The sequence below is a fragment of the Hippopotamus amphibius genome, chromosome 1, assembly GCF_030028045.1.
Source record: "Hippopotamus amphibius kiboko isolate mHipAmp2 chromosome 1, mHipAmp2.hap2, whole genome shotgun sequence".
Taxonomy (NCBI): Eukaryota; Metazoa; Chordata; class Mammalia; order Artiodactyla; family Hippopotamidae; genus Hippopotamus; species Hippopotamus amphibius.
In genome coordinates, this window is record NC_080186.1 from 127,459,619 (window position 1) to 127,483,819 (window position 24,201).

The window sequence follows — 24,201 nt, forward strand, 5'->3', positions numbered from 1 at the left end:
GCAGGCAGCCTGGGGAGGACCCCTCAGGTGCCCTGCCGGCCCCCCAGTGTATAGTGTACAGATTTGCTGGTAATAAAGCCTTTTAGTTCTCCTCTTGGTCCCAATTCGTGGCCCACGGTCCATACCTCCTCCCGACGGCTCCTGGCAGTGGCATGCCCAGGTCCACACAGCCCCTCAGATGCAGGCGTTGCAGCAAACACCAGTGCCCTGTGCTGGGTCCCAGGGACACACGTGACCTAGACCTGACCTCTGCCACCACTAGCTTCAAGTCCACTGAAGAGGGAGGTAAGATGCAGATAGTTACAGCTCCATGTGGTCCTGTGCAGCAGAAATGACTCCCACAGTAGGGCAAAGGGAGAAATAAGGCTTGCTGATGGGAGAGACGCCCTCTGAATTGAGGATGAAGGGCAGGCAGGGCTTCACCAGGCTGGCAGTGAGCCCTGGAGCTTTCCAGGCTGAAGGGGGGCATGGTGGGTGCAGAGAGCAAGGGAAGAGCATGGACCAGAGGGCTCCTAGGGGCTGAGGGAGAGTTGGCCACACATGACAGGCCTCCCCATCCTACAGTGAGCTTGGTCTCATCCCCAGCAGAGGGACACAGTCAGCCACGGAAGCAGCGTGGATGCTGATTTTGAGGGACCAGAAAGCCTGAGCTGGGGAGGAGTGGGAGTGGGCGAGGGGTGGGTGAAAGGGACTTCAGAGATGTGCACACCCAAAGCACTCCCCACTGCGACTCAGACACGCGCAGACACGTCTGGGGAAACCCCCGGCCTCAGTCTCTTCCTCAGCTGTCAAGGATAAAGATCAAATTACATACCAGACACGCATTCATTTGCATTTTATTGCACATCTGCTCTGTGCCAGGCACTGAGGACGGCCACGTTCATGACAGCCACAGTCCTGCTCTCAAGGAGTCCACGTTCCAGAGGGAGATGAGGAGTCTCTTGAAGACTTTCGTGCCTGCCTTACTGTCTTCACCTCACTGCCGCTCCTGTCGCCAGCCCTGGGCCTCCACGCACACGGCATCGTGCCCCCAAAGATCTGGCCTCCTGTCCCCTCAACCTCAACTCCACCTCAGCTGCCCACACCCTTGGCACATCCCGAACCTCATGTTTATGACAGCGACACTCCATTGTCTCTTCACAGACGCAGTCTTATTTCAAGTGTCTGCCTCTGGCCACCTCCATCTCTCCTTCCAGCCCACTTCTAGTGTCACCCACGTGGCTCCTCTCCAGCCGCACTGACACACAGTGACCCTTTTCTTATTATCCGCACTACTCCAGTCCACGATTCCATCCTTGCCCAACATGGATCTGCCTCCCATGCCCCTCTCCTTCCATCCTATTTGTGGGGCACCGTCCCCAGCCTCAGTGAACCCAGTTCTCCGTGCCACCACGTGAGACATTCATGTAACCAGGCTCCTTGCGTTCTCTCTAACTGTGATCTCAGACCTCAAACAGGTAGGCTCTCCATGCTGCCCACAGATCCTGTGCCCCTGAGTGGCTGCTTTGCTCCTCCCGAAGACTTTAATGGCTTCTCCCCTCCATCCCTGACCATTCTTAAACACACACACACACACACTTTTATTTATTTATTTGGCTGCATTGGGTCTTAGTTGTGGCACTCAGGATCTTCAGTGCAGCACATGGGCTCTTCACTGCAGCGCACGGGCTCTTTGTGGCACATGGGCTCCAGAACGCGTGGGCTCAGTAGTTGCAGCGCGCAGGCTTAGTCTGTGTCCGCCCCCCCCACGATGTGGGATCTTAGTTCCACGACCAGGGATCCAACCCACGTCCCCTGCACTGGAAGGCAGATTCTTAACCACTGGACCACCAGGGAAGTCCCCATCCCTGACCATTCTCACCTCACATTTTTTTTAAAGTTCTTTATTGGTATATAATTGCTTTGTACTCTTGTACCAGCTTTTGAGGTACACCAAAGTGAATCAGCTGTATTTATACATATATCCCCATATCCCCTCCCTCCCGTGAATCCCTCCCACCCTCCCTTGTCCTGGCCCTCTAAGGCATCACCCATCATCCAGTTGATCTCCCTTTGTTATACAGCAGCTTCCCACTAGCTCTCTATTTTACAGTTGGTAGTGTATATATGTCTATGGTACTCTCTCACTTTGTCCCAGCTTCCCCTGCCCCCCTGCTGGCTCCCAACCCTGTGTCCTCCAGTCCATTCTCTGCATCTGCATCCTTATTCTTGCCCTGTCACTGGGTTCATCAGTACCTTTTTTTTTTTTTAGATTCCGTATATATGAGTTAGCATACAGTATTTGTTTTCCTCTTTCTGGCTTACTTCACTCTGTATGACAGACTCTAAGTCTATCCACCCCATTTCATTCCTTTTTACGGTTGAGTAATATTCCATTGTATATATATACCACATCTTCTTTATCCATTCATCTGTTGATGGGCATTTAGGTTGCTTCCATGTCCTGGCTATTGTAAATAGTGCTGCAATGAACATTATGGTACATGTTTCTTTTTGGATTATGGTTTTCTCTGGGTATATGCCCAGGAGTGGGATTACTGGATCATATGGTAGTTCTATTTTTAGTTTTTTAGGGAACCCCCACACTGTTTTCCATAGTGGCTGTACCAGCTTACATTCCCACCAACAGTGCCGGAGAGTTCCCTTTTCTCCACACCCTCTCCAACATTTATTGTTTCTAGATTTTTTGATGATGGCCATCCTGACCGGTGTGAGCTTACCTCACATTTTTAATGGTGAAACAGCAACCAACAGACGTGAACACCCTTGACCCCCCACGGCCTCATCTACGAGAGCACCTGCATCTGCACCTGTCTCCCTCCTGCCCTGCAACGGAAGAGTGTCTGCGCCTAGTTCCTCTCACCTCCCCATGGCCTGGCAAACTGAGCTCTGCCCTCTCTCCTTGACCCATTCATTCTACCGCTATCATCATTTCCATCCACACGCAAACACGCTCTGTAATTTCTTTAAAAGAACCCTCCCTTGACCTCTCATTCTCCTTCAGCCACCTCCCCATTTCCCTGTTCCTCTTCACAGTGAAACTCCTCAAAAGACTTGTTGATTACTCTCATTTCCACTTTCTCACCTCCCATTCTCCCTTCAATCAACAGCAGTCTCCTGGTGGTCTCCACCACTCCATTCCACAGCTCTTATTAGGGTCCCCGACCTCTTTTTCCCCCAGAACAAAAGCAACCTGGACTCCCCTTGTGATCTAGACTCCCCTGATTCTCAGCAGCATTCCACAAGCCTCCTTCACTTGGTTTTCCTCCTCCTCACGGGTCTCTCCTTCCCAGACGCTGCTGTCTCCTCCCCTGTCAGAGTTCTGCGCGGGCCTCTGGCATCAGACACAGTGTAGCTCAACCCTAGCTTCCCATGGAATCTCCTGAGAGCCTTTTATTTTTATTTTATTTTTTGGCCGCACCCCACGGCGTGTGGGATCTTAGTTCCCTGACCAGGTATTGAACCCGTGTCCCCTGCATTGGCAGGCAGATTGTTATTCACTGCAACACAAGGGAAGTCCCTGAGAGCCTGTTAAAAATGCCCAGGCCTGGGCCTACACCCAGGGGCTCAAATTTCATCCATCCGGGCAGGCCTTGGGCACCACTATTTTCAATTCCCCAGGTGATTGTAATGTGTACCCAAGGTGGAGAAACACGGTCCTAAGTGAGCCAAGGTGGTCTCCAGGTCTCACAGACTATCTAAATACTGATGACTCCTAAAAGTATATCTTCAGCACAGCTCTCTCCCCTGAGCTCCAGATTTAAGAGTCGAACTGCACCCTAGACTTCTAGCTGTCTAAAAGGCATATATGTTGGGGGGAGGGGGGTTCTGTACTGGAGGTTGGGGGAGGGGGAGTTCTGTGCTATCCCACGGTGTCTGTGGCCACATAGGACAAACCCAGAAAGATGTCAGAGCCACCGAGAAGCAGATTTCGGCCTTTCTCTCTCTCTTTTTTAAGAACTATTTATTTATTTGTTTGTTTGTTTATTTATTTATTGGCTGCATTGGGTCTTCGTTGCTGTGCGTGGGCTTTCTCTAGTTGCGGAGAGCGGGGGCTACTCATTGCAGTGGCTTCTCCTGTTGTGGAGCCCGGGATCTAGGGCATGCGGGCTTCAGTAGTTACAGCACACGGGCTCAGTATTTGTGGCACATGGGCTTAGTTGCTCTGCGGCATGTGGGATCTTCCTGGACCAGAGATTGAACCCGTGTCGCCTGCACTGGTAGGCAGATTCTTAATCACTGCGCCACCAGGGAAGTCCCACAGCTGCATGATTGGTCAGGCTGCTTGCAATAGAGCAAGCAATTGAACGTTCTTTTTTATTTATTTATTTTCCATACATATTCATTTTAAAATTGAAGTATAGTTGATTTACAATGTTTCAAATATACAGCAAAGTGATTCAGTTATATATATATATTCTTTTTCAAATTATTTTCCATTATAAGTTATTACAAAATATTGACTACAGTTTCTGTGCTATACACTAGATTCTTGTTGTTTCCGCATGCTTTTTTTTTTTTCTGGCTGTGTTGGGTCTTCGTTGCTGTGCACAGGCTTTCTCTAGTTGCAGCGAGCAAGGGCTACTCTTCCTTGCAGTGCACAGGCTTCTCAGCGTGGTGGCTTCTCTTGTTGCGGAGCAAGGGCTCTAGGCACATAGGCTTCAGTAGTTGCGGCGTGAGGGCTCGGTAGTTGTGGCTTGTGGGCTCTAGAGCGAAGGGAAGTCTCTGGCATCCTTTTTTATTACAAATTTAAGCCTTTTTGCTTCATGACAATTTTTGTGAGGTTCCAACCAGACTATGGAAGAGAAAGTCTTTGGAACCATCTAGGGACCTGGCCCTGGAGCTGCAGGTGTCCTGACCACCAGGGGGCACTGTGCCCCAGCCCAAGGCCTGTTCCTACCCAGGGGCTGCCTGTGCAGGGAACCCCGGTGGCTTCATGGAGGTCTGAGCCAGGCAGGGCCCAAGGAAGGGGAGCCCTGAGCCCTCTCTGCTGGAAGACTGCCCTGAGCCCCAGCCTGCCACTTCTTCCTTTGCTCATTTGCTGTTTCACTTTCTCAATCCTTCCTTCCACTCTTCATTCATATGCACTGGGTGCGGGCCCTGGGGAGACACTGAACAAGACAGACAAGCCCCCTGCTCTCATAGGACTGACTTTCTAATGTGACCAAAGGGCAATGAAGAAACCAACATTTAATATAACGTCAAATGGTGGTAGTGTTATAGGGAAAAATAAAGCAGGATAAGGGACTAGTGCATGATGCAGGTATCGGGGGGCTGCTGATTTGGACAGGATGGATGATCAAGGAAGAAGGAGGCCACATCTGAGCAGAGACCAGAACACAATGAGAGGGCCTGTTGTTTAGATATCTGAGAGAAAGTGTTTCAAGCAGAAAGAGTCGCAAGTGCCAAGGCCCTAAGGCAGGAATATATTTGCTGTGTTGGAGGACTGGTGAGGAGGCCAGAGTGGCTAGAGTGGAGTGAGTGAGCGAGGAGGAGAGTGACGGGGGTGGATCCAGTGTGTTAGTGTCATGTACGCCTGAAAGACTCTAGCTTTAAGTGTAATGCCAGCCTACCGGCATGGTAAAAGCTGAGGGTCATGCAGTGTGATTTCTGCTTTAAAAATGCCACTTTGGCTGCTACATGGAGAAGGTTCTGGACTGGGTAAGGATAGAAGCAGGGAGCTCTATTAGAAAACTGTTAAGATGTCCAGGCATGAGACAAGTGGCAGGGACAACCACAGAAGCTAGGTGTGGAACAGATTCTGAAAGTGGAATTTGCAGAATCTGAGGTATGACACAGAAGATAAAGGAAGGATAACTTCATAATTTTTACTGGACCAGGCAGATGAATAATTTTGCTTTTTTTTTTTAACTGAAGTGAGGAAGGAGTAGGGAGATGGGGAAATTGCAAGTTTAATTGGGACATGATGATATGAGATATGTAGTAGACATTCAAGGTTTGACAAGACTGTTGGATACTGGAGTCTGGGGTTCTTGGGGGAAGGCCAGAGCTGGACATATAAGTTGGGAGTTCTTGGCATATAGGTGTTATTGATAGCCACAGAACATGATGGGGTCCCAGAGAGTGAATACAGAGAGGAAAGATCTGATGGCCACTTTGGGAAGCAAATGAGGAGCTGCCAAAGCAGGTGGAGAAGGAGCAGTCAGTGGGGCAGGAGGAAGGCACAAAGCCATGGGGAAGAGGGAGTGCACCTGGGCCAGAGCTGCTGCTAGCCAGGGTAAGAGGAAAGCTGAGAAACCACCACTGACTGGATAACCTGGAAGTCATGAGACCTTTTGAAGAGGAAATTAATACAGAGGACTGGTGGGGACAAGAGCCTGGCTGGAGTGGGTTCAAGAGAGAATGGGAGGGGCTTCCCTAGTGGTACAGTGGTTAAGAATCCACGTGCCAATGCAGGGGACGTGGACGGGTTGGATCCCTGGATCGGGAAGATCCCACAGGCCGTGGAGTAAATAAGATAGTGTGCCACAACTACTGAGCCTGTGCTCTAGAGCCTATGAGCCACAACTTTTGAGCCTATGTGCCACAATTACTGAAGCCTGCACACCTAGAGCCTGTGCTCCGCAACAAGAGAATCCATCACAATGAGAACCCTGAGCACCGCAACGAAGAGTAGCCCCGCTCTCTGCAACTAGAGAAAGCCCGCACGCAGCAATGAAGACCCAAAGCAGCCAATAAATAAATTAATTTTAAAAAAGAGAGAGAGAGAATGGGAGGAAAGCAAGGGGAGGCAGGATAATAGACAACTCCAAGGAATTTTACTCTCACAGGGAGTAGAATAAAAGATAGCTGGAGAGGGATGTGGGATCACGAGAGAATTTCTTCAAGGATGAGATCTCATGCACTGGTTTGTGTCGTGAGGATGGCAGAGGGGAGAATAAAATGGGTCATTTCCTAGAAGGAGTTAAGGGCTGGACGCCTGTTTGTGCACCCACACACTTCAGGTCGCTGCTCAGTTTCTCTCACTGCCTGCGCTAGCTGCCGGGGCTGAGCACTGGGGCAAAGTGGGGGCTCTGACACCCTCACTGGAGGCGCCTGCCTGCTCTGGAGCGGGGTACTAGGACACAGCCCATCGCGACGGTCAGCGCTGAGCCAGGGTCGCAGGGCCACAGGCTGCTGACTGCCAGGGGTCAAGGGGTAGGAGTAAAGGCAGGGCCCACAGGTCAGGGTCAGCATCAGGGCCCAGCCAAGGGCCCTTGCACCTCCGTCTGCTGCCATTATTTTCTGTCTTCGGTGGAATGTTCTTCAAACTTAACTTCAAGCTTCCCTGTGTCATCCTCAACTAACCCCACCTCGAGGTGCCCTCCCCCCCACCCCGTCCACCGCTCCATCAAATCCGTCCGATTTTGAAATTCTGGAGCTGCCAATGGCTGTGGTGCCTTACGCCAAACTGCCTATCTTCACGGCGGCCCTGAGAGGAGAGTATTATTGTCCCATTTTTCCAAGTTGGAAACTAAGGTTCAGAGACGACTCAGGTCCAGATCTGTCTGGTTTCCAAGACGGCTTTCTTTTCATTCCTCCAGCGGGAGGCGCAAGGAGCCAAGAGAGCGGCGGGTGGGACTCCCAGACAAGGTGTTCTACAGCCCAGACCCCGCCCAAGCCCCGTCCAGGCCACGCCCCACCAAGGGGAACCCCTCCCCCCAGGAGGGCGGTGTCTTACGGCTCAAAGCGAGATGGGACTTCGTGATTGGGCGGAGCGAAAGAACTGGGAGGGGCTTCCCAGCGCCCGAGAGGCCTCGACTTTAGCGGGGGCGTGGCATCTGGCTCCTCCCCCTTACGCTCGCTCAAAGCGGACGGCGGCGGCGGGGGCGGGGTCAGAACTCGGGCGGCGGATCCCAGCGCGGCTCTTTGGAGCCCGCCGCCGAGCAGCGCCCCGGTGGGGCCGAGCAGGTACATGCGACGGCGCGGGGCGTCTCGGGCAGGACCAGGCGTGGGGCAGAGGCCTCCTGGGGACCACGGGGGGCACTAGGGATCGTAGCTAGCTCTGCGCTTCCTTCGGTGGGCCGGAGCCCCTACCTCCGCCCCCGCCTTCCTGCAGCGAAGCCGGCCGCGGCGGGGCTGATCGGCGCCTGCGCTGCTTCTTGCTCCCGGCACTTGGCCGATGCTTGGGACCCGGGCGGGGGGCCGGGGGAAACTGAGTCATGTCGGGATGGCAGCAGGCCTGTGTGGGAGGCACCACCCCCACTGAGCTCCAGGATGAATCCCCTTCCTGGCTACGCTTTGGAATCCCAGCCCCTACCAATCTCCGCAGGGGCCGCGCCCCCGCCCAGTCCCCCCAGCGCCCAGGGGTCCCGCCCTGGCTCCCAGCAGCTGCGACTGGTCCTGGAATGGCTAGGACCCGCTCCAGCCGCCTTCCTCCCACCCCTCCCCCTCGCGTCCGAGCCCCCGTGTGCTGCCTCCGCTGGCTCTCCGCACAGTGTCAGCTTACACGCCTTATATAGTCCGAGCAGGCTACAGCCGAGGCCTGCCTGCCGGGACCTGGGGGCGGGGGAGAGGAGCGCCGGCCGCGGACTGGCCTTGCCGTCCAGTCCGAGGCTCAAGGCTGACTTGGGAGGAGGCCGTGCCAAATTAGCTCTGGGCTCCACTCCTGGATGAGAGGAATCTCAAGACTGGATGCGGGCTCCCCTCACCCTCCCAGTCCCTTGGGAAGGGGAGTTGCCCATGTCTTTCCAAAGTGAGGTCTGCCAGCTAGCAGCCCAGCCAAAGCTAACAAGGTGCCCGCCTACCCTCCTGCTGGGTGTGCTCAGCATCTGCTCGTGCCTGCCTGGCACTAGTCCGAGGCTGGTGTCCAGAGTTGGGCCTGTCTGTGCACCCACCATGCATCACTCACCTTTTCTCTCCTCTCAGGAACGGCACCATGGATTCCTTCAAGGTGGTGCTGGAGGGGCCAGCCCCTTGGGGCTTCCGGCTGCAGGGGGGCAAGGACTTCAATGTGCCCCTCTCCATCTCCCGGGTGAGCCTAGGTTGAGGGAGGGGCTCCCCCAGGAATCTTTGGGTGCTCAGATCTCCAGTGGGTGATGGGAGGAATCTGAGCAGGAGTGAGCTGAGGCCAGGAGGTGTCCAGGTCCAGAGGTGGGGCACCTGCCACAAGGACTCCCAACTAGGTGGATACTAGGAAAGGAGCCCCCACACTTGCACAGCACTGCACTGTACCTTCATTCCATGAAGCTCCTGGGGCCACCTTTGAGGCTCAGGGGGATGCCAGTTCTGCAGGAGGAGAGCCTGAGGTCTCCAGGAAATGTTTAAGCTGCTTGAGGCAGCAATGCTTGAAGCTGGGCCCCAGGCAGGGCACTCTGACTGCAGGATCTCACTTCGTCCTCATTGCCACCCAGTGAGTGGCAACTGTCATCCCGTTTATCCAGATGAGATAACTCCAGACTCAGAGAGGTAAAGGGTCTCCTTCAGCGATTCCGTGGCAAAGCAAGGATTGGAATTCAGGCACAGGGATGGCCTGCAGGTTTTGTGGGTGGGTGGGGTGCCTCTCCCCAGCCTATGTGAGGACCTTTATCTGAGAGCCACGGGTCCCATTCAGGATGCAGTGGCCTTTGACCCCAAGCAGGGGTTGGGATGGGGCTCTAGGGCTCTGACTTCAGCTCCTGAGAGCCTGTCCTGGTGGGGGCGGAGCTGGGGCTGGCTCCTCCCTGTGGCAGGGGGATTGCCTTATAAGCCCAAGAATGCAGCCCCATGCTGGGATGGCCAACTGGTGGCTGGAGTCTGCAGAGCTGAAAAAAGCTGGCCTAAGCCTAGACCCCTGCACGCCATGAGTGGGCCCCTCAGCTGATCACCCCCAGGCTGTGGCTTCAGCTCTGGGGTCACTTGTGGGACGCAGAGAACAAACTGCCTGTCCTGAGAGGGTGAGGCCAGCCCTTGGGTTGGTGTCTCTGACTGTGGCCTGGGGTCAGGAGGGGGTGGGGACTTCCTGCCCCTATATCCGTTTGTCCAGAGAGGCCCACCCAGGCTCCTGGTGGGCAGGCAGCTGTTGGCAGGAAGCCCAAGGCAAGCACAGCCTGGAGGGGGGCCCCAAGGCAGAGTCTGTCAGAGCTGGGCTTGGTGGCCAGGGCAGGCAGGCAGTCACTGTTCCCAGGGACCCTTCCACAGGGTTCCCTGGAAGCTGCCCTACCAGCAAGGTAGCTAAGGGCAGTGGTCTCCCTACCAAATACACCCACTCCATACACAGTACTCGAGCCTTGCCAGCCCCGGAAACCTATCCTACACTCCGCAACCTGGGAAAGTGCTGGCCGGTGTGGCTGGGGCCTTGGCTGACCTCCGAGCCTCAGTGTCTTCGTTGATGAGGATGGGCAACAGAGTAGCCTAAGGGATGGCCTTTCAGACGTGGCCTGTTGGGGGCACTCTGAGCCCAGGCTCCCTGGTCCGCATCCCCAGCATGTGGGTGGGGCCGCTAGCTGAGCCCAGCCCTGGAGCTGGACCTAGGCCCTGGTGGGTGGGCGTGTGGGGTGGTCTTTGCTGAGCTGGGCCAGCCCCCTCTCTCTCCCCTGACCCCAGCGTGGAGGAGGGGAGGGAGGGGCTAGGGCTGGCTGTAGGCCCGGGCCTGGGAGATGAGGTAACGTCTGGGACTTGGGGGTTGGGCTGCTCAGTGGAGCCCTCAGGCTGACTCACCCCCTACTCCATGCAGTGTCCAGCCCCCTGGCTTTTCCCCTCCTTGGTCTCTTGGGCCTCCTTGCTTCTCTCTCCAGACACACCGCACCCCCAGCTCTCTTCTGCTCTGTCTCCACCTCTCTGACCACTCCCCATCCCTCCTGTGCTTCCTGTCCTCCTCACCCCAGAGAAGGAGGTCTTCCCCATCCCCTCTCCGGAAGCCAACTACTCCTGCTCAGCCTGAGACCCCCCACTTCAGGCTTAGCCCACACCTCCCAGGAGCCAGCCTGTGTGGGTTGGGAGTGGCCAGGCCAGATTTCCCGTCTACTGACTCACCATGATTTTGAGTAAGTCACTTCCTCTCAAGGGCGTCACTTCCCTGTGCCCATTATAAAGGGTTGGATTGCACTAGAGGTAAGATAGGGGATCGAAGCCCCAAACCCAGCTAGGGGGTCAGGGAGTCTTTCCAGCCAGAGGAATGACCTCTGCGTTGGGCCCCAGCTCTCAGCAGAGATGGCCTGGTAGGGTGGAGCGTTAGGGTCAGGGTTCTGGCCCTGCCTCTTGAGTTGCTAGCTGGGCGGCTTGAGGCAAGTTACTTAACCTCTCTGTTTTCCCATGTGTAAAATAGGTATATTCCCAGACTCTACTCCACAGGGTTGTTGAAGGGTTCAGTATGTGGCAGTACTAGGTACTCCATAAACGTAAGGTGCTATTCTTACTATTTAGTAGGTGAAGAAAGGGCCACCCAGCTGTCTTACCCTTCTAACTTCCCAAGCATGAAATACAGCCATCAAACCCAACTCTCCCTTCTTGCCCTAGGGCCATCATTCTCTGTGTCTGGTCCCTCTGCCATCTCTCTGGAACTTCTTACCTCCCCTCTCCCTGCCTCAACTGAGTTTGAGCATCGGCCTACCTGAGGAGCCTCACGGGGCCACAGGCAGCCTGTACCCTTCAAACCTCCTCACAGTGTGGATCTGCCTCCCAGCACTTCCCCACAAGCCTGCTCAATGGCAGGCCCCTTGCCAGATGGCCAGGCAGCCCTGTGGGCTTAGACTTATGAACAGCCGGGCCACTCCTGCCTGTGTTGCTACCACCAGGCTAGAAGGCTGGGAGGGCCCAGGTGGGTTCTTCAAGGTCATCTCTATGGGGACGCTGGGAAATGCCCCACCCCAGGCCTTAAAACTGCTGTTGGGGCCTCCTAACCTCAAGGCCAAATCCTGGTTCCTTCCAGCATTTGAGGCCTTCATAAATAACTGGACTCTTACACCTTAGGGCCGCCCATCCCACTGTCTTTTCGCCAAAACCCACCACTTCCCAGAAGTCCTCCTGATGGTTTCAGCTCATGCTGTCTGTGACCATTCCTTCCGGCCTACTCTTGCTCCTCATCTGCCAGGGGAACCCGGGATTCCCAGCTCAGAGCCCGAAGGGCTGTGGGCAGGTGGTGATGTGGTAATTGAGGGCTTGGGGGTGACATCCATTTTTACAGCCTGCGAGGCCCCAGCTGACACTTTGGATCCCATTCCGGTACCGATCACTGGGAACCTAGAGGCGATGGGGCCTGTTCCTCAGAGGGTCCTGGTAGATCCCTGCAGGTGGCCCCAGGACAGGGTGCTAGGAGTGTGAGAGGCCCGTGAGAGCACCCAGCAGTGCTCAGGGAGGAACTTGCCACATGCACGAGCCAGAGGGCATGTCTGGTGGGTGGGATGGCCTGGGCAGGAAGCCCGCGGGAGCCTCAAAAGGCTGCGGTTGGCGCGGAGACACTCGGGCTTTAGCCTGAAGGTGGCCGCTTGTTGACGTCAGCAGTTTCCGGCCTGTGGGGAGGGTCCCTGGAGGTGAACGAATAACTAGGCAGGGTGATTGGGCCGATGGTGAAGTTCAAGCGAGTCCCATCCCCTCCCAGGTCACTGTAGTATCCAGCAGCTGCCCAGAAACATGTTGACTGAAGAGGCCTCTGGGTTCCGCAAGTGGGGAGCTTAGGAAAGGCAGGGTTGGCTGCGCTTGGCCTGAGTCTGGCCTGCAGAGTCTCGGGCCCCCCTGAGCCTCCATCTCGCCATAGCTCACTCCTGGAGGCAAAGCTGCACAGGCTGGCGTGGCCGTGGGCGACTGGGTGCTGAGTATCGATGGTGAGAATGCCGGGGGCCTCACACACATCGAAGCCCAGAACAAGATCCGCGCCTGCGGGGAGCGCCTCAGTCTGGGTCTCAGCAGGTATGCGGGTGCGGAGCAGGCCTGGCAGGTGGGCTCGCCCTTGGGCCTGGCCCATCAGCACCCCTTTCCCTTCTCTTCTAGGGCGCAGCCGGCTCAGAGCAAACCGCAGAAGGTAGGTGACAGGCTTGGGACGTCTGGGCGGCAGGCAGGGTGGGACTGGACGACTGGGCTGACCTGCCCTCCCTGGTGCAGACCTGGCGCCCCCATCCCTGGCCGGGAGCAGAGGGTGGAGGCCAGAGCTGGGGAGTCTGGGAACTGGGAGTGGGGCCCGGGCGCTGCCGCACGGTCAGGGCACCACGCATGTCTGCCTGTCTGTCCGTCTGCCTGCCTCCCGCCGGCCTGTGCTGCAAGCTGCACTCGTCCGCCCTCGGCTGAGATCATCGCTCCCACATGGGCCCCTTGAAACTTGAGTCTCCCCCTCCCCGTAGCCTCAGGCCAGATGTGTGGGGGTGGGGCTGGAGCACAGCTGTACTCTCCGCGCCACGGGGGCGCCCCACTCTGGCCAGGCCCCCGCCCCCGCCCGCCCTGCCCGCTCTGTCTCCGCCCAGGCCCTGGCCCCCGCCGCGGACCCCCCGCGGTACACCTTTGCACCCAGCGCCTCCCTCAACAAGACGGCCCGGCCCTTCGGGGCGCCCCCGCCCGCTGACAGCGCCCCGCAGCAGAATGGGTACGTCCATCCTGCCCGCCCACCGCCCACACCATCTGTCCACCGCCCCACGTCCGCCCGCTGCCCGCTGCTGCTCCGTCTGCGTTGCGCCCCAGCCCGGCCGGAACCGTGCGGCAGCGACCCCTGGCGGCCGGGGCGGGGACCGCAGGCACAGGGCCCCTCCGAGGGTGTGGCTCCTGCCTGGGCACGGCCCTCCTGGAGGCTCTGAACAAGGCGGTGCCACCCCCCTCCTCCCCGCTGGTGGCCTGGGGTTGGGGTTTGGTGTCGGGCCGACTGAGCCCCAGACACTCAGTGCAGCCATGCCCCCGGCTATTCTGACCCCTTGGCGTCTTTCTTCCTCCCCTTGTCTATCTCTCTGTTCCTTTATCTGTCCATCTGTCTATTTCCTTCACAGGTGCAGACCCCTGACAAGTCAGTGAGCCCCCTCTGCCTGTCCCTCTCTTCCTTCCTTTTGGCACTCTGGGCGGTGGCCCCTCCCCACCCTGGCTGCCCTCCTCTCACCTTGATGGCCCTCCTCCCTTCTCACTTACCTGCCCCACCCCTCACCCAGCAGGGCCCTGGCCTTGCCCTTGCCCACTCTCCCCTCACCATAGCCCACATGTACCAAATCCGGGGAGGGGCTTCCCCCGCTACCCACCCCAGCATGAGGTTCTGAGCCACACCCTCCCTACAGACAGCCGCTCCGACCGCTGGTCCCAGACGCCAGCAAGCAGCGGCTGATGGAGGACACGGAGGACTGGCGGCCGAGGCCTGGGACAGGCCAGTCCCGTTCCTTCCGCATCCTTGCACACCTCACGGGCACCGAGTTCAGTAAGTGCTAGCCCAGGGCAGGGCAGACTCTCCTCCTGGCCCCAACCCAGGCCTGGGCTTAGCTGGAGCCTGCTCCGGCACCCTGTGACCCTCTGCCAGGGCTCAGGGCTGGGGTGGCCTTCTCTCTGCTCTTGGTCAATGCCTGCCTCTGCCCTCTCAGTGCAAGACCCGGATGAGGAGCACCTGAAGAAATCAAGGTAACAGGACGAGCTCCAGCCCCTCTTTCTCACCTCCTGCCTCTCCCATTCCAGCCACCGCCCTGTGTCTGCTCCTGGCCGTCCCTAGCCAGGCTTCTCCGTTCTCCTTCCTTCTTTCAGTCCTCCCTCCCTTCCTCCCTTCCATCTCTCCTTTCTTCCACTTCCTCCTCCTTCTCTTTCTGCCCCTCAGGGAAAAGTATGTCCTGGAGCTGCAGAGCCCACGCTACACCCGCCTCCGGGACTGGCACCACCAGCGCTCTGCCCACGTGCTCAACGTGCAGTCGTAGCCTGGCCCTTGCCAGCCGGCTGCCCTCTCTGCCTCTCTCTTTCTGTTCCTCTGCCCAGGGCACCCTTTCTTGGTGCCTCCAGCTTCTGCCTACCTCACCCATCCCTTTCCTGCCCTTGGACTGAGCCTCCTGCTGGCCTGGCCCCGGCTGCCCTCCTGGCACAGGGTCTGGCTGCATCTGACACTGCTTTCACTCTTTGCCCTATGGTACTGCTGTCTGACAGGTCCGTGCTGACTTGGGCATGAAATAAACATTCTCAGCCCTGCTTTCTCTGCCTCTTCTGTCTTTGTGGGGTTGGTTTGCATTTGGGGTAAGGGGGTGTTAGATGGATCAGTTCCAGTCTGGGCCCTGCCAGTCTGGCTCTCAGTGGGTGGGGGGACCCAGCAAAGGGGGCCCTGCCATCAGAAGGAGCCCCAAGAGCTGCCCCGGAAGCGAGAGCCCTGTTCTACCTCCCAGCCCTGTGCCACAGACCAGCCGGCTGGAACCTGGCTAGGAGAAGCTACCCTACACATCCTTACCCCAGTGAGACCTGGAGTCCAACCCAGCGGCTCTCATGCACCCAGGCTTCTCCCATGGGGCCAGCAGGACCAAGGTTGGGGGGTGGGGCCATGCCAGGAGCCTCAGCCGTGCAGGACCTTGAATGGCAGATCTTACAGCCAGGTGCCCAGGACAGAAGCCCCAGCCCCAGCCTCAGCTACACCCCAGGAACCCTGGCCTGGTGAGAGAGAGTGGGCTTGGGCCTGGGGAAGGGTGGGTAACCTCCAGAGGCATGGGGGTGGGCCCCTCCAGCCTGCCCCAGGCCCTCCCCACTGTCCTGTGGGGTTCCTGGGCACCACCCCCTGGAGCCACTTTCCTGGCCTTGGCAGGCCCTACCACCCCCAGCCCCACCAGCCGCCCGCCCTGGGCTGTGGACCCTGCCTTTGCTGAACGCTACGCCCCAGACAAGACCAGCACGGTGCTGACCCGGCACAGCCAGCCAGCCACGCCCACGCCTATGCAGAACCGCACCTCCATTGTGCAGGCTGCCGCCGGAGGGAGCCCTGGAGGGGGCAGCGGCAGCAACGGCAAGACTCCCGTGTGCCACCAGTGCCACAAGGTCATCCGGTAGGTGGCCCTGTTCCTTTCCTCCCCTGGTCCTTCCTGACCTGAAGCCCAGCCCTTGTGTCCTTCTGACCTCTGCTCCCCCATCTATCTCGCCCCTCATCTCAGCCGCCCTGTGGGAGGATAAGGACTCGGTTCTCAGCGGGAGTAAGGGAGGGACCCGGGCTGGGGCCTCAGATCCTGAACCCTGCATGACTTACCCCCACTCCACCCCTCATCGGCCTCTGTTCAGCATTTGCCCTGGTGAAATGGGGAAGTGCCAACGACACAGCCAAGCTGCAGCCCTAGACGCGCTGCTCTCTGGGCAAGGAAGAGGGCCTCCCCCCTCCCAGCCCCTCTGCCTCTCTGTCCTGCTTGCTTGGTCTCTCTCTGCTAAGCCTCTGAAGTCCCTCCCTCTCTGCACTGCTCCCCAGGGCCCAGCAGAGTCACACAGGCCCCCAGAATCAGTGTGCCACATCCCAGAGCCTTCCTAGGTCTCATCCCAGGCCCTGTGCTGCTCTCAACTCCTGTCAGCTCTTAGGTTCTGTGAAGCACCCCCTCCTTCAGACATCCCCATTTATCTGGGACCTGTAGGGCCTTCCCCAGGCCAGATGGAACAGGAAAGCAGGACAGGGTGGGCACCAGGGTCAGCTCAAGTGCCCACTGGTCTTCATGGCTCATGGGCCCTCCAGGCCTCCTGCCCCCCAGGGCACCGATTCCTCAGGTTCAACTTATTAGGCTCAAGTCAGCACCACTCCCCTCGTGTAACCTTCCTCCCTGTTCCATCACTGCCCCTCTCTCTCATCTCCAGTCATCAAAACAGTGCAGCGTTGTCTCTCTTGCTGTATGACCTTGGGCACATCAACTCCCAAGCCTGTTTCTCCCGTATTTGGAGATGGAGAGAATGAACTTTCCCTTCAAGGCTTCATGATAGGTGCTGGGTAGACCCCACGGGATTCTGGCCAGGAACCCCAACTTCGTTTGCATCCACTCCTGCTCACTGCCCTTGCCTCCTCCCCAGGGGCCGCTACCTGGTGGCGCTGGGCCACGCGTACCACCCTGAGGAGTTTGTGTGCAGCCAGTGTGGGAAAGTCCTGGAAGAGGGTGGCTTCTTCGAGGAGAAGGGTGCCATCTTCTGCCCGCCCTGCTATGATATGCGCTATGCACCCAGCTGTGCCAAATGCAAGAAGAAGATCACGGGCGTGAGTGGGGCTGGCGGGGGTGGGGGGTGGGGCTGGAAGGCAGGTCTGACCCTCAAGCACTGATCAGTGTTGCTGAGCAACTCCTGGGCCTGGGGGCTCTCCCTGCAGGAGCCCGTTGGAACCTTATCAACTTAACAATCGGGCTGCTATATTGACCTCAAGAGCCTCTTAACAAATGACCTAAGTTCTACCCAAAAAGCCGAAGCAAGAGAGTACTGGTGCAAGTAATCAGGAAGGCTGAGGAGTGCTAACTTCAGGCCCAGCTGAAAGCAGATCCCAACGTCATCAGGAGTCTTTCTACCACTTGCCTCTGGTTTCATCTGCGTTGGCTTCGTTCCCAGCGTGCTGTTCCCTAGAAAGAGGCAGAGATGGTGCCACAGTGGCTCCAGGGTTGCCTGTCCCCAGGTTAGCACCACAGAGTGACAGGGAGCATCTCTGTGCCAGCTGGTGCATCAAGGGCCCCAGGGCCGATGCTCGTTGGCCTGGCTCGCTTCACATGCCCATCTCTGAACCAAGCCCTGTGACCCTAATTGGCCAGGCCTGGGTGAGACCCACCCCTGGAGGGGGGTCTGGTGGCCTTGCCTGAACCACAGGACTGGTTCCTTGAAAATAAAACCAGGATGACATTGCCCAAAGAAGGGAGGTAAGTGCTAGTCAGGCCAAAACAAGAGCCAGCTATTGTGTTGGGACTGCATTCACCTTCGGTCATAGAAAACCCCACTACAGAGGTTGAAACAGAAGAGGTAGCATTTACCTCAATCACAAGAATCGCAGGCGTGGAATAGCAGCTCAGAGATGCCTTTAGGCTTTTCCTGTCTTTTAGTTCCAAAATCCTTCCCATGGAGACCCCTGTCCTCAAGTTTATCGTATCACGATTACCAGGTGACTGCTCAAGCCCCAGGCCGGCATTCTTGTTGCAGGCAGGAAGAGGGAAGGGGCAGATGCTTTCTTTTAGTGAGGTTCTTTCTGCCTTTTGACTGGAAGAAAAGCCAGGAACTTGCATCTTCATCTCAGTTAGTGGAATTGTTATCCTACGAGCACCGGGGCCTTGGGGGAAGCTGGCAAATCCAGTCTTTTAGGTTCTGTCTTCTATGAGAGGGGAAGGCAAAAGAAGGCAGTTGTGACAGGCTTTCGAGAGGCTAATGGATAGTGTCTGCTACCCCTAATACATACGGAAACAGAGACTCTGAAAGATGACTCGATGGGCTTAAAGGACACGGGACTGTTGATTTGCAAAGCCAGAAATTTTGGCTTAAAACCTTGTGATTCAAAATCCTGTTCTTCCCACTGAGGCTAAATATGCAGCACAGCCTGGCCTGGTGTCCTGCAGGGCAACCTAGCTGCCCCCAAGCTGGGCTTGGGACTTGGGTCAGCACACATCATGGGCTATGAGTGATGCAGTATCTACCTTCTGCCACTCGTTCTCTCTACTGAGCACGGGCAGTGTGCCCCACGCTAGGGACACCTTGTGAAGAGATAGGCGTGGCCCCGCCGCCAGGAACTCACACAGAGGAAGGGGACTCCGAGGGTGTCAGGGGTTGAGCAGCCTGAGGAAAGGGGAGCATAACAGGCAGGGTGACAGGTTGAGGGGGTTTCAGCTGTACCTGTATGAAAACTGAAGTCCAGAGAGAGGCAAAAACTGCTCAAGGCTGCAGAGCTTGAGGGCCGAGCCAGAGCAGCCCCCAGGCACTGCTGACTTCCAGCTTGGGCTCTTCCCGCCACTCACACTTCTCCCCATCTCTGGATCCGCAGGCAGAGCTTCCAGCTGTGGCCCGAGAGTGGTTGTAGTGATCGTCATGTTGGCGACGGTGACCTTGACTGCAAGTGATAGAAAGCTTAAAATAACAGCAGCTAATTCTCACCTAAGAAAGTCCAGAGGGGGGCCGTCTGGGACTTGTGGGCAGATCCAGGCTCCTGTATCTTGTTTCTCGGACATTCTCCACGTTGGCTTACTTACCACTCATAGTGCAAGATGCCTCTTGGGCCTCAGGCAAAACTTCCAGTTTCCAACCAGCAGGAAGTTGGAAGGGAAAGAAGGGTGGAAGGCTCTTGGGAGCCATCTCTAGAAGATGCTGCCACCCAGCCCTTCTGCTTCCATCCCATTACCCAGGACTCAGTCACATGACCACACCGAGCTGCTAGGGAGGCTGGGAAGTATAGCCTGTTTGGTATAGCTATGTGCCCAGCCCAAAAATGGGGGTTCCATCAGTAGACTGGAAGGGGAGAAAGGATATTATCACTGAATTGGTGTTGTGGGTCTTTTACTGTGTGTGGGCATCTAGCTTCACAATCTTACTATGAAGTCAGTTTGATTATTTTTATCCTACAAACGAGGAAATTTTGCCCTAGATCACAGTCATTTCCCCACCAGCCTAGGCCATACCCTGTTGGACTGTTCTAGCAGAATGGGCTGGATCCCAGGGCCTTTTTTAAGCTGGCATCTAGGTTTGCTTCCAACAGATCAAGGCCCTTCTGTTCGCGGACGGCCCTGCCTGTGTCACAGCACACCCCTGTCCTGCCCTGCCCCAGTTCTGGGCAGGCAGGGTTACCACCCAGGCCTCAGGTGAGGAGGCAAGGCCCGGCTCCTGGGTCCTAGAGTGAGTCCAGAGGAAGGGGGCAAGCCCTGCTCCTGCCCCAGCCCAGGCCAGTGGTCCCACGGTGTGGCCCAGGGGCCCTCAGTTTCCCCTCTTGCAGGGACCCCCTGCTCTCAGAGCTCGGAGTGGAGCGTGGGGAGAGAAGCACAGGGCAGTCAGGTTATTTCAGGAGGTTGCAGGGGAGCTCTGGGGGGTGGGGGGACACAGAGGGGACGTGTCCTGGTCTAGGGACCCTCTGGAGCATCGTGCTCTCAGGCTCACCACTCCCCCAGCCCCCCTCACTGGCGCTCCAGCCACGTGGGCCGCTCCGTCTTGCCAGTTGCCGTGCCCTTCACTGCAGGGTCTTGCACAGGCTGTCCTCTGCTAGGGACACTCTTTGGCACCCTCTCTACCTATCCCTTCTCATCTGGGACTCAAATAGCACTTCCTCAGGGCACTTTCCCTGGTATCCAGCCTCCCCACCAGGCCAGGCTCCCCACTGTTTGCTCACTCCCCTCCAGTCCTCTCTTCTCTGCCCCAGGGGGGAACTACTTGGGCTGGGACCAGGGCTGTTTTGCTCACACATTATGCTGTGCCCCGTATATAGGAAGCAGTCAGTGAACACTTGAAGGAGTGGATGGGAGTGGCCTCTAAGCTGACCTTAAAACATGAGTGGGAACTGGCTTGGAGAAGGACCAAGGGAGAGTGCTCCGGGAGGACGGAATCGCTGCAGTCACAAGGCCACACCTGGTGGGGGGAGTGCCATGCGATGGGAGAGGGGGGCAGGGGCCGTGTGAGAAGTTTGGAGCTGGGGACTGCGGAGGTCACATGTGCCTCAGCGAGCTTCCCCGAGGCAGGGGGAGACAGGGAACTCAGCTGCTGGTCCTGGGTCAGGGCGGTGGGACGGGAGAGGCAGGCAGGTTTAGGATAAGATTTTAGACCTCGGGCACAAGATAGACGTGCAAAACTGGCTCACAGGTTCTTCTGAATACTGGATACGGACCTCCCTGCCCACACGCCCACTGGCCCAGCTCTGGGCTCCCCACCCTCCTGCCAAGACCGTGTCCTGTCGGCCCACAGCCACGTTCCTCACCCCAACCCTTTGTCTCATCCTTGCAAAGAGGCAACACCAGGCAGTGGGAAGAGCCAGCTTTGGAGTCAGACAGACTTGGGCTCAAAACACATCTATTGACTGTATGACCTGGGGCAAGTCACTTTCTCTGGGCCTCACGAAAATGGGGGTGGCAGTAACTTCCTGGCCAGGGTAGTTGTAAGGGGTATGTGAGATGTGACAGATTTTTTTTTTTTTTTTTTTTTTTTTTTTTGGCCACACTGCACAGCTTGTGGGATTTTAGTTCCCCCACCAGGGATTGAACCTAGGCCCTCAGTAGTGAGAGCTTGGCGTTCTAACCACTGGACTGCCAGGGAATTCCCGTGACAGATTTTATAGAGGGCACACAGGCCAGCTCAGAGCTAGGTGCTTCCCACACGTATGTCTTACTTGGTCCACACTGTTTCATTTTTTAATTAATAGCCAACGTTGAAAAATTAGATTTGACTGTAACACCTAGATTTCGACCTGAGCCTTCCAGGCATTCCTGAATGAAGCGGTCAGCACCACCCCTGAAGGCAGAACAGCTGCTCCCCCCCCCCGACACAGCCCCCACCTTGCCGCATGGTGCATGCCACCTAGCCCTGGCAGGCACTGGGTCTGGGACCCTTGGCTTCAGATATGGGACCATCCTTACAACAAATCTGCAAAGCTGGGATTAGGCTCTCAGTTCCAAAGGGAAGGAGCTGTTGGGCAAGCCACCCAGCGGAGGTCTGGCTGGACCCACAGATCTGAACGCCCCCCGGGGCTCCACACTCTGCCTGCTCCAGAGGTGAATGCTGCTGCCAGCAGGCCTCCAGTGGAGCAGGTTACCTCAACTCATGAGCACTAGTGAGGCACACCCATGGGCCAGGCACTGCTGGGATACACCGTCTAACAGAACAGTTGATATTTCGTGCCCTCCTGGACCTTACGCTGGATCAGGAAGAAGGGGTGGGGAGCAGACAGTAAGCGATAGACACAGTAGGTAAATTACCTGGTAGTATGTTAGTATGGAGAAAAGGAAAGCGCAGGGTTCAAGCTGTTGGGAGTGTGGCTTTGGGAAGGCGGGTTGGCCAATGAACTGGTGGTGTCAGAGTGGGTCTCATGGAGAAGGTGACCTTTGAGCAGAAACTTGAAGGCGGTGAGGGCTGAGCCTTGCCGATATCTGGGGCAGAGCAGTCCAGGTAGAGGGGACAGGTGGTATGAAGCCCCAAGATGGTGTGCCTGGTGTGTCAACCATGGATGAGAGGCCATGTGGGGAGAGCAGAGGGACAGACTTGGTGGCCTCTGGGCCCTTCCCGGAGCTTTGCCTTTTGCTCAGAGACATGTGGACTAGGCAGGGATTTGAGCAGAGAAGGATATGACCTGGCACAGGTTGATATCAGTCTGGTAGGGGCAGAGGGAGGAGCCCAGAAGCCAGTTTTATGCAGTCATCCAGGTAAGAGGGGCCCGAGGCTCGCCTCTCACATCAAGGTTACAGTGAGAAGTGGTCAGAATCTGGATGCATCTTGAAGGTGGACCCAGCAGGATTTCCTGGTGGACCCCAAGTGAGGTGCGGGAGAAAGCAGGGAATCTGGTCCGTGCAGATGAAGTTGCCATCAACTGAGATGGAGACGGCTGGGGGAATGCGAGAGGTCTGGGTTGCGGAGATTAGGAGCTGGGCTTTAGACATGGCGTGGTGGACATCTGCAGGGAGACCTCAGGGTTGGAGAGAGGAAGTGGGAGCAGTGGGTATGCAGATATAACACCCGGAAAGAAAGAAGGCCCAGGCCTGCCTTCCTGTGCCCTGGGCTCTGGAGAGGAGGGTGCTGAGCTGCCGGTGGCTGTGGCTTCCTCCCAGGAAATCATGCATGCCCTGAAGATGACCTGGCACGTGCACTGCTTCACCTGTGCGGCCTGCAAGACACCCATTCGGAACAGGGCCTTCTACATGGAGGAAGGGGCTCCCTACTGCGAGCGAGGTGCGCAGTGGAACAGGCGAGGAGGCGCGGCTGGGTGGGGGGCGGGGCGCGGGCAGGGGAGAACCCGGGGCCCCCACCTCTCCGTGTGTCTCCAGACTATGAAAAGATGTTTGGCACAAAATGCCGAGGCTGTGACTTCAAGATCGATGCCGGGGACCGCTTCCTGGAGGCGCTGGGCTTCAGCTGGCACGACACGTGCTTCGTGTGCGCGGTGAGTGCCCCTCCTCCGGCTCAGGCCCCGCCCTCAGAGCCCTGTGCTCTTCACCAGCCTCCCTTCCACCCCTGCCTCGGGGATTCCTAAGAGGTTGGGAAGGGGCCTCTCCTGCCACCCCCAACCCGTTGTAACTGGACCTTGGCTGTTCCCAGATATGTCAGATCAACCTGGAAGGAAAGACTTTCTACTCCAAGAAGGACAAGCCCCTTTGCAAGAGCCATGCCTTCTCCCACGTGTGAGGCCCTCCCGCCCACTGCTGCCCCGCCACACCCTGCCCAGCCGGAGGAGGTGCTGCTTCTGGAGTCCTCGCCCCAGATTTCTGGGTAGGGCTACCAAAAGTTGCCCCAGCCCCGGCTCCTGGCCTGAGCCTGGGGTTCCCTGAGCCCCGCCCCACCCCCTTCACCTCCCCCCCACTTCCTCCACCACCTGTGCACACTGGTGCTGGCCACACCGGCCCCTGTTCACATACAGTGCCACAATAAACCTGTATCCAGCTGTGTCTGGTGTGCGCGTCCCCCTATGTGTCAAGACAGGTGGGATCTGAGGCACGCAGCAGGGTGAAGATTGAGTTTTCCAGGGCCTGCTATCGTGGTGGTCCTGTGATGGGAACGTGGAGGGCTCGCGGTCAGCAGGAGGAAGCAAAGGGGAATCCCATGTGCTGGGCCCCTGACCTGCGGAAGTGGGGGGTGCCTGGTCTGGCCTGGCTTAGAGGTCAGAGAAGAGGCGTTGAGGGGCATCCTCAGGGAAGAGACGTGGAAGACAGTATCCCAGGGGGGCCACTGCCACCCATATGCTGCAGTTAAAGAAGGTGGCGCTGGAGAGGGAAGCCTGCTGGTTCTGAGAAACTGCAGTGCCAGGGCGAGGAGCCGGCACTGCTTCCCGAGGGCACGGTGGCAGTGGGGGGATCAGGGCACAGAAGTGTTCATATCTGTGCTGTAGAAAGAGCCCTGTGAACAGGGTGACCGGAAGGAGGGAGACTGCGAGGAGGGGCAGGGCTCAAGGGAGGAACAACAAGCCACTGGCAGAGATGGATCAGTGACGGGTCCCAGGGAGCCCAGAGTGGAGACCTGGGGGACGAGAGGTGCGGAGAGGAAGGAAGGCAGGCTTGCTACGCATGTGGAGAATATCAGTCACTCCTCACGTCTTACGTGATCCTCCCAGCAACCCTGTGAGGTGCCTGCAGTTATTCTCTTTCTATAGATGAATGCTTAGGGACCAGAAGCCAGCCTAGAAGCCAAGCCCGAAGCTGGGTGCACTCTGCTGGGACTGGCCGGCCCTGAGCGCCGTGCTCC

At 57.3% G+C, this 24,201-nt stretch overlaps 1 protein-coding gene across 3 annotated transcripts; it reads left to right on the forward strand.

Annotated features, from left to right (window-relative positions):
• Positions 1-7,843: 7,843 nt before the first annotated feature.
• PDLIM7 (PDZ and LIM domain 7) lies at positions 7,844-23,408 on the forward strand. 3 transcript variants are annotated; one of them, XM_057727983.1, is made up of 13 exons: positions 7,848-7,911; positions 8,869-8,974; positions 12,674-12,825; positions 12,907-12,937; positions 13,374-13,492; positions 14,166-14,302; positions 14,463-14,499; positions 15,443-15,504; positions 15,653-15,890; positions 16,888-17,068; positions 22,575-22,695; positions 22,791-22,906; positions 23,062-23,408. In XM_057727983.1, exons 2-13 carry the CDS (start codon positions 8,879-8,881, stop codon positions 23,146-23,148), a joined length of 1,377 nt encoding a protein of 458 aa, XP_057583966.1. In that variant the 5' UTR covers positions 7,848-7,911; positions 8,869-8,878; the 3' UTR covers positions 23,149-23,408. The 3 variants fall into 3 exon arrangements, with proteins under 3 accessions (XP_057583974.1, XP_057583966.1, XP_057583970.1); XM_057727987.1 differs by lacking the exon at positions 13,374-13,492 and adding an exon at positions 13,887-13,903; XM_057727991.1 differs by lacking the exons at positions 15,443-15,504; positions 15,653-15,890; positions 16,888-17,068; ... (1 more) ...; positions 22,791-22,906; positions 23,062-23,408 and adding an exon at positions 14,690-15,052 and having other exon boundaries at positions 7,844-7,911.
• Positions 23,409-24,201: the final 793 nt, after the last annotated feature.

What these genes read in the sequence shown, in the direction of transcription:
- PDLIM7 (XM_057727983.1), top strand. Translation starts at nt 8,879, where the DNA reads ATGGATTCCTTCAAGGTGGTGCTGGAGGGGCCAGCCCCTTGGGGCTTC. An exon ending in CTCAGTCTGGGTCTCAGCAG is followed by an intron (nt 12,826 to 12,906) that starts GTATGCGGGTGC and finishes CTTCTCTTCTAG; the next exon opens with GGCGCAGCCGGCTCAGAGCA. An exon ending in ACACGTGCTTCGTGTGCGCG is followed by an intron (nt 22,907 to 23,061) that starts GTGAGTGCCCCT and finishes GGCTGTTCCCAG; the next exon opens with ATATGTCAGATCAACCTGGA.